General features: G+C 57.1%; 1 protein-coding gene across 1 annotated transcript in view; it reads right to left on the bottom strand.

Annotated features, from left to right (window-relative positions):
• SPAG6 (sperm associated antigen 6) overlaps positions 1–1,997 on the bottom strand; it is a 36,994-nt gene extending 34,997 nt beyond the window's left edge. The window contains exons 1-2 of the mRNA XM_030971251.1: positions 1,904–1,997; positions 1,711–1,806 (exon numbers count right to left, since the gene is read on the bottom strand). Coding sequence (XP_030827111.1) covers positions 1,711–1,806; positions 1,904–1,928 — 121 coding nt within the window. The 5' untranslated portion in view covers positions 1,929–1,997. The remainder of the gene's footprint in view (positions 1–1,710; positions 1,807–1,903) is intronic.
• Between the last annotated feature and the right edge of the window lie 8,718 nt (positions 1,998–10,715).

A 10,715-nucleotide genomic window follows, 5' to 3' on the forward strand; every position in this document is an offset into this window, starting at 1 on the left:
ATCTAGCACATGCAGAAAAGGCCAAAATGAACAGCTCTCATTGTAATTTTATAACTACAAATATTTTTAAAGACATAGGTGGGAAAGATGGTAAAATATTTGTGGGCCATCTAAATAAATTGTAACAGCCATATTTGCAAACATTCCCCTCTTGTAGACATCTGAAAAACTAAAACTTGTGGAAAAGCAGCTCATGACCAGAATCAGCCAAGTAGGATAATCTAGACAAATGTGCATTTCCAGATCACTACCCAGAGCCCGATCCTTGCAAATTTAACCTTCAGACCAACACCAGCTGTGTGCAGAAGAAAGTTTCAGGCCTCTGAATCAATTATTTGTTCTGCACAAGCAAGAAATCAGTTCTGAGGTCAAGTTACCAACCAGATTACATTAAAAGAGTTATTTTAAAAATAAATACAATGCAATTAAAGTTAGCTTGGCACTTTGATTGCTTTCTTAAAATAGAAACTTTCTGCATTTTTACAATGCTGAGCTGCAAGAAGCCGGCCTATACAGGATCTCTCTCTGGGAGCTGCTAAAACCAGGACTGCAAAAGGACTCAGAGGGACCTCTTCCTACAAATAAAGCATAAATTATTCCTTTAGCCACGATGTGGCTCTTAGCAAACAGAGATCACTTGTGTAAGCTACAGCAGCGTCATTAAGTCACCAAAAGATGGAAAACAAAACAAAGATTCAAGAGCCATAGCAAGGTAATACAAAAGGCCTGGTATTAACATGCCACTCTCATAATGAAAGGAAATGTGTCCTTAAGAAAAGGTGATTCCTCAAGAATTTAAATGATAGATTTTAAATAAAACAATTCTAATAAGCGGTTGTAAATATAACAACAGAAAGTTGTAAATATTTACACCATTGGTTTTCTTTTTCGTTTGCTTGTTAGATGTCATTGTATTTGAGAAAAGACTGATAGCTTTATTAGATCTAGGAAACAAGTATCAAAACAAAATTGAGACACACCAAAACATAATCAATTCATGAATACCACATGCCAAACCCACCACTGATCTATAGCACATTTTCAAACTGTCATTCAGGTAATCAATTACCAGGCACTTCTTTTTCCTCTTTTAAGCCCAGGAACTTTGGCCGAGCAGAGTGGATCTGCCAGATGCCAGCAGCACAACAGCTGGTAGAAGTGCTCCCGCAGCTCCTCTTTCTAAAAATGTTCAATTTGGTTCACAACATCCCATGACAGCAATATAACAAAATCCCTCCTAAACCGAGCCAGTCTGCCGGCAGAAAGCATCGAAGAATTTAGGAACAACTTGTAAAGCCGGCATAAAAATTTGTTTATTCCATAAGTTGAATTTCCTTGGCAAATTAGTGCTGGCTTCATCGGGAATTCCAATCGCTGTACTTTACATAAAGCTACATCGGAACCGGGAAGAAGTAAATTTGAAAAAGGATTATACTGAGAAATATTCCTTGAAATAAACTGGAGGTCTCAGCCAGAGACACCCACCCCGGCACAGGCACCCACCGCAGCCGAGCAGCGCAATTTACTTTCCCACCGCAACGAGGGGGACTCGGCAAGCAGGGTGGGGGCCAAATCCTGCTGGGAAAAAATCTCCGGACACTGAGCGGCTACCGGGGGAGGAGGGAGATAAAACAAAAATCGGGGAAAGGCCGCGGCGGCCCCGCGCTGCCCCCGCCCCGGGGCGCGCAAAACCCCGCGGCTCCCGCGTACCTGCACTTCGGAGAGTGTCGATGCTCTGCGGCCGGGCGGCGAGGTCGGCCACCGCCTGCGCGAACTGCGACCGGGCGCGCTGGTACTGCTCGAACACTGCGGGCAGCAGCGCCGGGGCGCCGGGTCAGCGGGCGGGCGGGCACCGCGCCAGCCCCGCTCCGCTCCCCCGGCCCCGGCCCCCGGCCCAGCCTACCTTGCAGGACCTGCCGCTGGCTCATGGCGGCGCCGGGCGGGCTCCGCGCCCGCGGGGATTTCCGCGCTATGGACGCGTCTCCCCGGCAACCGGGCGGAAGCGGAGCCGCCGGGGGCGGGGCCTCGGCAGTGACGTTAGCGCGCCCGCCCGCCGCGCCCGGTCCCGCTCCGCCCCGCGGGCTCCGTTCGCCGCGCTCGGGCCGTGCCCGTGGGACGGGACGGGGCCGGACGGGACGGGACGGGACGGGACGGGACGGGACGGGACGGGACGAGCGGCGGCTGTGCCTGGCGGGCTGTGCCCGGCTGGCTGTGCGGGGCTGGCTGTGCCCGGCCCCGGCCGGCACACGTGTGCCACTTGCTCGCTGCCGGCACAGGTGTGGGGATCGGCACCTACAGAGGCTCCTGGGGGCGAGCGGACCGGCAGCTCCGCGGAGAGGGGAGCGCCGCTGTGTCACGTCTGTAGCACAAGCACAGCACAGCCCCTGCGGGACGGTATCGGCACGACGTGGCATGGAAACGTGTACAGCCACTGTGCGCGCTCACCTCTCACCGGCGGGCAGCGCTGCTCCTGGGGGCGCCGGGGAGCATGGGGACGGGCAGGGAAGGCGCAGCGCCCGCGGGACGGTGCCGGGCTCAGCGCAGGGACGTGTCCGGGCCACAGCCGCGGCGCTTCGCCGAGTCCCGGGCAGCGGAGGCTGGCGGGGAGATGTCGGACGGCCGGACCGGAGCCTGTCCGCCCCCGCTGACATTCGGGAGCGGCGCCGCGGCCGCCCCGCCGGTGCGTATCTGTGGGACGCGCTTCTCCCCCAGGGGCGCGTCCCTTGTCCCGCTCCGCTGCTGCGCAACTTGCCAAGGGCTCGGCGGGCAGACGGGGAGAGATTCGCCGCTCTAGCGAAATCCAGCGCATGTCCCGGCAGAGAGAGGGTCCGCCTGCTTGGCTCCCGCTACCCTCCGCTCCCTGGGTGCGGAGGAAAAATAAAAACTAAATAAGAAAAATAAGCTCTAAGCTGCTCGCCCCCCGCCCCGCCTTTATTCTTCGTGGTGTCTTTTGATTTTAGTTTTTTCTTTCCTATCTCACCACCGACGCGATTCCTCCTCGGGGATCTCCGCTCTTGCCTTCGCCGCCGCGACGACCCACGCAGGGGGGGTTTGCGCCTCATGGGGAATAAACTTGTCCCGCGCAAGGCCGCGGAGCGCGGCGGGGCCGCGGCGGTGCGGGCAGCGCGGACGCGCCGGGGCGAGCCCGTGGGCTGCAGCCTCAGCCGGGAGCCACGGGAGCGCGGCAGCAGAAGCGCCGTGCCCCGCTGGAGCGAAAGCTTTTCTCAGACGATACAGAGCTCGGTGAATAATGCCCGAGCGCACCCATCCGCGGGACACTCGCGCAGCGGCAGCTCCCCGCCCCGCTCGGCCGCAGGTGGCCGGGAGCAGCATCCGCTCTCTCGGTGCGGCGGGAGCAGCGCGGGAAGGGGCACGGTGGGGAAGGATGCTCTGGCAGCAGCCCTCTGGCTCAGCCTGGCACTAACACAAGTCATTCCTGTGCACTGTAATGGGGGGGGTTTTTTTTTTCCACCAGCGTATCATTCTGGTAGATAACCTGCTCACTGCCTTCCACTTTTTCCCATCTTGGTGGGGCCATAAGGACTAATTACGAATAATTCTCTTCATTACTGGTTGGCTAAGACGTGGTTGCATCTACGAGTAAAGACAACCTTGGAGGTCTGTGTAGCAACTAGTGCAAACCGTGGGACTGGAAAATGAAATCAGTATTATAAGGGTTTGAAGAGAAATAGACTCTACATCTCCCCCAGTATCTTTTGAGGGCGATTCCCAAGACGCAGGATACTTGTGAACGAAGGTAATAGTTAGCTCTGCTATCGATCAGGCTGCTCCAAGTGAAATTGTGATCCACAACAGAAAATCAGAGTTAATAGTCAATAAAGAATGTCTCTTTCTGTAGCCACATATTGCTGCACAGTGGCTTCAAGATTTCATAGGCGGATTATTTGTCCTGAAAAGCTGCAAATGTACAAAAATCAGACGACTGACACTATATAAACATATTATCTGCTAGGTAATATAAAGTTTTGTCTCATACCTTAAAGCTGGAATGCTGAAGGTACTTCAGCTGTCTTTTTAAAGTTTAGAAAAGTGTAAGAGAGGCGTCTGAATTTTTAAAAACTCCTGTCTGTGTTTGCTCAGCTGAAAAAAGAGGGGCTAACATACACAATATCATGGTCTAAAATGAGCTACGTGTTTCCAAGAGTATTTAGTGCGGGGAAAAAATCTCTTTAAGCAAACAAATTAAACAGGTGGTGTGCTATTCTTTAGAAATAAAGGAGACAAATAAAATCAGATTGGTGAGAAGGTCGTTTGCCACAGAAAATATTTTGGGAAATTATCACCATGTGTACTTGAGAAGGGAACAGCTGTTAAACACATTTCTTTATACTTATTTCTGTTCCTAAGTTAAATAAAAAATAAACAAATGGTGATTAATTACTTCCAGAGGTTCTAAAAAAAAAAAAAGCAGATGTGTCGATTACAGATAAATTGATTTATCTGTCTAATTAAGTCTAATGTTTGGATAAGGAACAACAAAACGCGCCCTGAGTGCCACCAAGACTTGCTGTTGCACTTCGTTGCTTGATACTAAGTCTGTCCGCATGGTTAATAATAATAATGAGGAATAAACACCATGCAAATGCGGTCTACGGAAATGTCACCGGTTCTAGCAAAAGTACTGAAGACGGAAAATCATTTATGGAAATGACGTAGTTGTGAGACTTCATTGCCTACTGCTGGGGTGCTCATTAGTAGGAAACCTGTATCCTTGAGCGGGTGGTGTTAGTAATGCCTGCGTTACCGCACACGTCAGCTTAAAAAATAAACCGGAGACCAGGGGAATAGGCAACTGTTACCTAAATGAATAATGTGCCTTCGCTTTCTGGTGGGTGTTCTTTAATCTCAGACTTTGATTCACTCGGAAATACGCCCGGAACGTGGCGGGGGAGCATCATTTTCCCCAAGACGGGGAAGGGCGATTTTTTGGGGGCTGAGGCGTGCCGAGGGCGTGGATTTTCCCGGCTCGGTCTCGTCCCCGCGGGTGCGAGGCAACAGGTGACAGCTCCGGGAGCTGCCGGGTGCCCCCCGCTGCAGGACCCCCCGGCTGGAAGGGCGCTGGGTGGCCGGTCCAGGATCGGGCTCTCTGCCCCTCGACGGCTCATGCCCCGCTGCGCCCCGGCTGGCCAAGCCGCGGATGTTCCGCTACGGCTTAAAGCTGCCCGACGCCCATCCAAAGGTGAGATCTTCCCGTGCCTCGGTGCCGCGGCTTCCCCGGCCGTTCGGGAGGGCCCCGGAACAGCCCGCCGGGGCTGCGGTCACCCGGGCTGTCCCCGGACCGCCCCCGGCCGCCCCCTGCGCCTGTCGGCGAGCGCTGGGTCACCCCATCTGCCTCTGGAGGCTCTGCTCCTCCTGCCACACGCCCGGCAAATTGTTCAAGGCGTTGAGGAGATATTCATAGGGTTACAGAAATTTGGGGTTTTAATCCCGTATTTGCACGACTCGGCTCATTTGGTGGGAAGAGCAACGTGCAAACTCTCCCACGGATCGGAGTTGGAAGTGCTGCGTTTTTAAAAGCCAGGAGTTTGAACCTGGAAAGGTTAGTGGGAGTGAATGGGATGTAGGCAACTGAAGTGCTCTCTCGAAGAGAGTACATTGAGTGAAGACTCCCCAACTCCACGTATAGCCTCTACTAAGATTAATTTGGATCCTTGAATAGTTTATTTTTCAAATTTAAGTTGGGCTGTGCCATTACCTGATTTTAGCAAAAAACTCTGTCAGAGAGACCGTAGGAATGGAGAGCTCTCTCTTTTTTCACCCTGAGCTTTGGCTCGGGGCTGCAGGGACTCATGCCATTCTAGGGTCCCCTCTCCGGATTTTCGGCGGCGAGTTTAGTTTGTAAGACCTTCCTATAGAGTAAATTATTTCTGTGAGGCGAAGACTGAAACGTCGAGGCACTTCAGACGCGCTAGAAAGAGGACTTCTCTTTTTTCTTCACCCAAGAGGACGACGCTGGCATTTGAACAGATATTTATAACAACTGTAATCGTGTAAACGGTACAGATTTGGCTAGTGGGGATTGGTGCATCACCATTACAATCGGAAAGGCTGAATAAAAATTTTAAGAGACAAATAAACCGGAAAATGGCAGAACGTGTCAGGCTGACTTGCAGGATGGTACCAGGAAATATTAGCTGGTAGGGCTGAACCCTTTTCACCACGCGCATATGGTTACACCTCTGGTTTCCTGCGGAACCGCCAGCGCCTGTGCAGTGCCATTAAAAAAAAAAATATTTTTGGGACGTTCCAAAACTGAAAGCCGGAGCTTAATTTATTCTGGGGACTTGAAAGGAGCGAGGTCTTCCTTTGTGTCTGATGCTCCGGGGGAGGGTGTGTGTTGGCTTGGCGCTGAACGCTGCCCGCATCTACATATGTAAACCCAGCAGCGCTTCTCCCCCCCCGGCGCCGGTCGGATTGCAGCTCTCAACAAAGCTACCACACAATGCGAAATGCGCGGAGCCTGCGCGGCTGCGGCTGAAAGCCAATATTTAGCTCTTGATGTGGAAAGACCAAATCTGCGCGGTGCCCAGCGGAGCCCGCAGCGCGCCCCGAGGCCGTCCCGTCCTCCTGCACCGTTATTGTCCCTGGCTGCTGTGCTTAGAGGGGTGGGGACAGGCAGCAGCCAGACGACCGTATCCCGGTTTGCAGAAGAAGGTGTAACGAGAGGCGCTGGCAGCAGCAAAGGCTGCAAATCGCTGTCGTGTGGTTGCTATTAGCAACAAATCAGCTGAACAGCCTGCAAACCCCGAGCACCTAGGGCGGAGGTGGCAGGGAGAGCGCCGGGGCTGGGAAGGCTGGGGTTGATGGGCGCTTTCCCGTGGGGACCTCCCGTGCCGCCCCGAGCTGCCTCCCTGCCCAGCCGAGGAGGGGCAGGGCAAGGGGAGATGCTGCCACCGCCGCGCACTGAGCTCCAGGAGAGGGGAAAGCCAACCCTCTTAAAAGAGACAAAATGGCAGCTCATGGCTTGTAGGCATCCTTCCCGGCGCTGAGCCCCTGTCTCGCCTCCGCCGGTCCGTCCTGCTGCCAGCTCCTCCGTGCCCGGGGACTGTCCCCGCCTGCCCGGCAGCACGGCCCCAGCCCAGGGAGCAGCAGCGCGGTGTCCCGCGGGGCTCCAGCCGCAGCCCTTCGCAGCCAGCCCACCCAACCAAGAAATCGAAGCCCCGTCCCTTCGGAAGGGACACGTCCCGAGCCACTACATCGAAGCACCCGCTGGCCGGGCGGAGCTGCGGCTCCGCGCACCGCGCACCCCAGCTGGGCTCGAGAACCTGCGGAGTGTGTGCGCAAGGTCCGCAGCCCGCCCAGTGAGAGCCTCGCAGGGGCATCGCTCACTCAGCATTCCTGCACCTTGGCCATGCCTTCCTTCCAGCACCCTGTTAGCACAGCCTTTTGGGTTTCTTGAGTTCAGTTGTTTGGGCTTTCTTCTGTTTTTTTTTGTTGTTGTTGTTTGTTTTGTTGGAGGGTTTTTTCCCTCATTTCCCCTTCAAAGTTTTGGGATTGTGTATGTGGAGTTTTTTGGGGGTTCATTGGTGGAGTGCGGGGATTTTATTATGTTGTTAGGGGTTTTTCCTGATTTTTGTGTTTGAGTTTTGGGGGAACGTTTTTGTTTGGTTTGTATTTGGTTTGGGGTTTTTTTTTTTGTACACTCAGTCCACCTTGGAGGCCTCCATCAGCTGCACGATGTTGTCTCACAGATTAGAAAATGCCTCGTTGAGAAGGCAATTCTCGAGCATCCCCAGCACATGGAGAAGGAGGAGTAAGAAATGTCACCGCTGGCAGCAGTGCCTGGAATCTCGGCGCTCAGCGGAGGCCCCAGGATGCGAGGCGGCTCCTCCCGGCCTCGACCTCCTCCACCGGGGATGCGGCGGCCGAGAGGCAGCGGGGCCGCGGAGCCCGGCGGTGGGGGCTGAGGGGGAAGGGCTGCTGGCTGCCTCTGCTATTGGAAAGTGCCTCCCTGCCACTGCGGAGTTCTCACCCGGCCGCTCCCGGAGAATGTACCCCCTCCACACCGTGGAGAGCATCGGCGTTCGGAACGGGGAAGGATCTGCCTGTCCCCGGCGATAGGAACATACAGCCCTTTGTCTCTCTAGCCGAGGTGCGATATTCAGCTGCGGGCCATGAAAATAGATACGCCAAATGGCTACCGCGACCCCCTCCTATCCCTCGGGGAGGTGGGCTCGCCCCGAGGCCCCACGGTGCCCCGGGAAGGGCCGGTGCCGGCCAGCCTCAGCGGGAGGCCGTGTGCTTGCGGCAGGGCGGACGGGGACACAGGACAGCGGCGCCCCGCAGCTGGAAAACCCGGAACGCTCCCGTCCCGCTGCGCACATTCCCAAATGCCCGGGCTGGCAGGAGCACCCTAAAGGCCAGGAGGCGGGGGAAGGCAGACTGGACGCTGGACGGTGCGGGGCCTGCGGCGGCACGGCCACACCTCAGGGGAGGGCGGCTGCGGCCGGGGGTGCCGCCTGCCAGGCGTGCCCGCCGCACCCCGGCCGGACCGGGCACGGCCCGAGAGCTGCCAAAGGCTCGACGGTGCCCCCGCCGCGGCCGCCGGCGGAGGCCGATGGGGCGGAGCTGGCGGGGCCCGGGCGCGGCGGGCGCGGCCGGCGGGTCCCCGCGGGTCCCGCCCGCGCAGCCCCATTCGAATCTGGCGGCGCGGGGGAAGTTCCGCGGGCGCGAGAGGTGCGCAGGCGCAAGATGGCCTCTGCCGGGCTCGGGGGCGCGGAGCGGGGCGGCCCGCCCGTGAGGGGCAGCCCGCGGGGGCCCGGCCGCGCCCGCCGCACCGGCGGCGCCGAGCGCCACGTTTCCACGCCGGCCCGAGAAGCCGCGTTCCCGCCGGCGGAGGCGACGCGGAGACAAACGCAGCAGAAGCGCAGCTCCCGGCTGGGCTCCCGGGGCGGGCAGCGGCCGCCCGCCCGGCGGCGGGGAGGCCCGCGGGCTCCTTGCACCCCTGGAGCAGCGCCCGCCCCGGCACCGCCACTCGCGGCCTTTCCATGACTGCCGCTGTCTTGCCCGTCGCGGCCGCGGCTTCGCGGCAGCGAGCGGGGATGGAAGTCCCTCTGCGTGCCCAACCCCGGCAGGAAAACCTCCTTTGCCGTGGGTGTTACGTGTCCTTCGTGCTCTACTCGTTGCTGACATTGATTTTTTTTTTTCTTTAACCCATATCATCACTGTTAAATAAATACAAATATCCCATCTCCAAAGACGGCGAGACCGAGAATTGCCTGGTCCACACCGGGCTTTACAAGTGTTTCTGTTCTCCTGGCGGGACTCCTCTGTCGGTCGCGGGGAAAGCGAGTGAAGGAGCCAGACTTGGAAAAAATCCCCGCTGCCAGAATCCTTGCCATCCTCGAGTTAATAAAACACAAATCAACCGTGGGTCGGAGCTCCCGGAACGGGACAACGACATTGAGCTGCAGAAAGCGGAGATCCGCAGCCCTTGGGAGGTGAGGGCAGGTTCTTCTCCAGGCGTCCTCCGGGTAAGAGAAGGGCACAAAAGATGAAAAATAAACTGTTTATAGTAAAATAAAGGAAATCCGTTTCAAGTACCCAGAGTAGGAGCAAGAACGTTAAAAATTAACAGCGGAAACAGGAAACACTTATCTGAGTAAACACTGTCTCCGAATTTCACCGTTTTAAAATCGGGAGGGCGCGAGGTGCTCGGCGGGGCCGCCGCCGCCCTCCTCCCGCTGCGGTGCCTGCGGCGGGGGCCGCCGCCGCCCGCCCGTTCCGGGGCCAGAAATCGGAGCCCGGCACGACGAGACAACCCGATCCTCGTCAGCCAGTTTGGTGGCAAAGATCGGAACTGCAGGAGTTCCTGCGTGGTGAGAGATGAACAGTCCAAAAGTGATGTTTGGAAGGCAGGAGCAGTCTGCCGCCGGGGCTGAGGAAGCGGCGGTTCGAGGCCGCGGCGAAGGAAAAGAGGCGCAGGGCGGGCGGCAGCGGAAGGAAGGAGAGTTCGCCCCGGTACCGGCCATAGGAAGACTTGCTTTGGGCGCGCTTTGAAAATCTCCAGCGACTCCTGGGGCAGCGGTGCGGGGCGGCGGCGGAGGGGACGGCGGTGGCCCGGCGACCGCGGCCAGAGGACCAAAGGCATCGCCTGGTCGGGAAGGGCTCCGCTGCCGCTGCCTCCGCCATCGGGTTGCTGTGCCCCCTCATCATTCAAAAATTGGGGAGCATCGCTTTCTCACGGCGTTTCCTGGAGCTCCCCCGGTGCTGCCCGGGTCACCGGCGCCGCGGCGGTGCCGCCCGCCGCTTCCCTCTCCTGCCCACGGGATGCTGCCGGTGTCGGAAATCTGCCGGCGGTACCCGCCCGCCAGCGTCGGTTTTCTGGAAGTCATGGGCGCAGGTTGTTGAGAGAAATGCTCAGTGCTGGGGGACAACCATCGCGGCTCAGCAAGCTCGTCGTGCTCCTCTTTCTCTCCCGGCACATTTCTGCATTCCGTCTCCCTGTTTCTGTCCGTCTTCTCCAGGAGCGTATGGAGCTTTTCATGCTTCCTCTCCGTCGCTTTCCCCGGGGCTGGATCCCCATTCGTGCCGGACACAAAAGCGCTGCTTGGAGCTGCAGGCAGCTGAACCAGGGCGGAAAATTTGGTCGGATGAAGGCAGAAAAACATCCTTTTCCAGCCGGCACAGACTACTCCTGCATCTGTCCTTGACCAGATTGCTTGTTGAACAAGTTCAGGAAAACGCAGTAGACT

The sequence above is a fragment of the Camarhynchus parvulus genome, chromosome 2, assembly GCF_901933205.1.
Source record: "Camarhynchus parvulus chromosome 2, STF_HiC, whole genome shotgun sequence".
In the NCBI taxonomy this organism is placed as follows: Eukaryota; Metazoa; Chordata; class Aves; order Passeriformes; family Thraupidae; genus Camarhynchus; species Camarhynchus parvulus.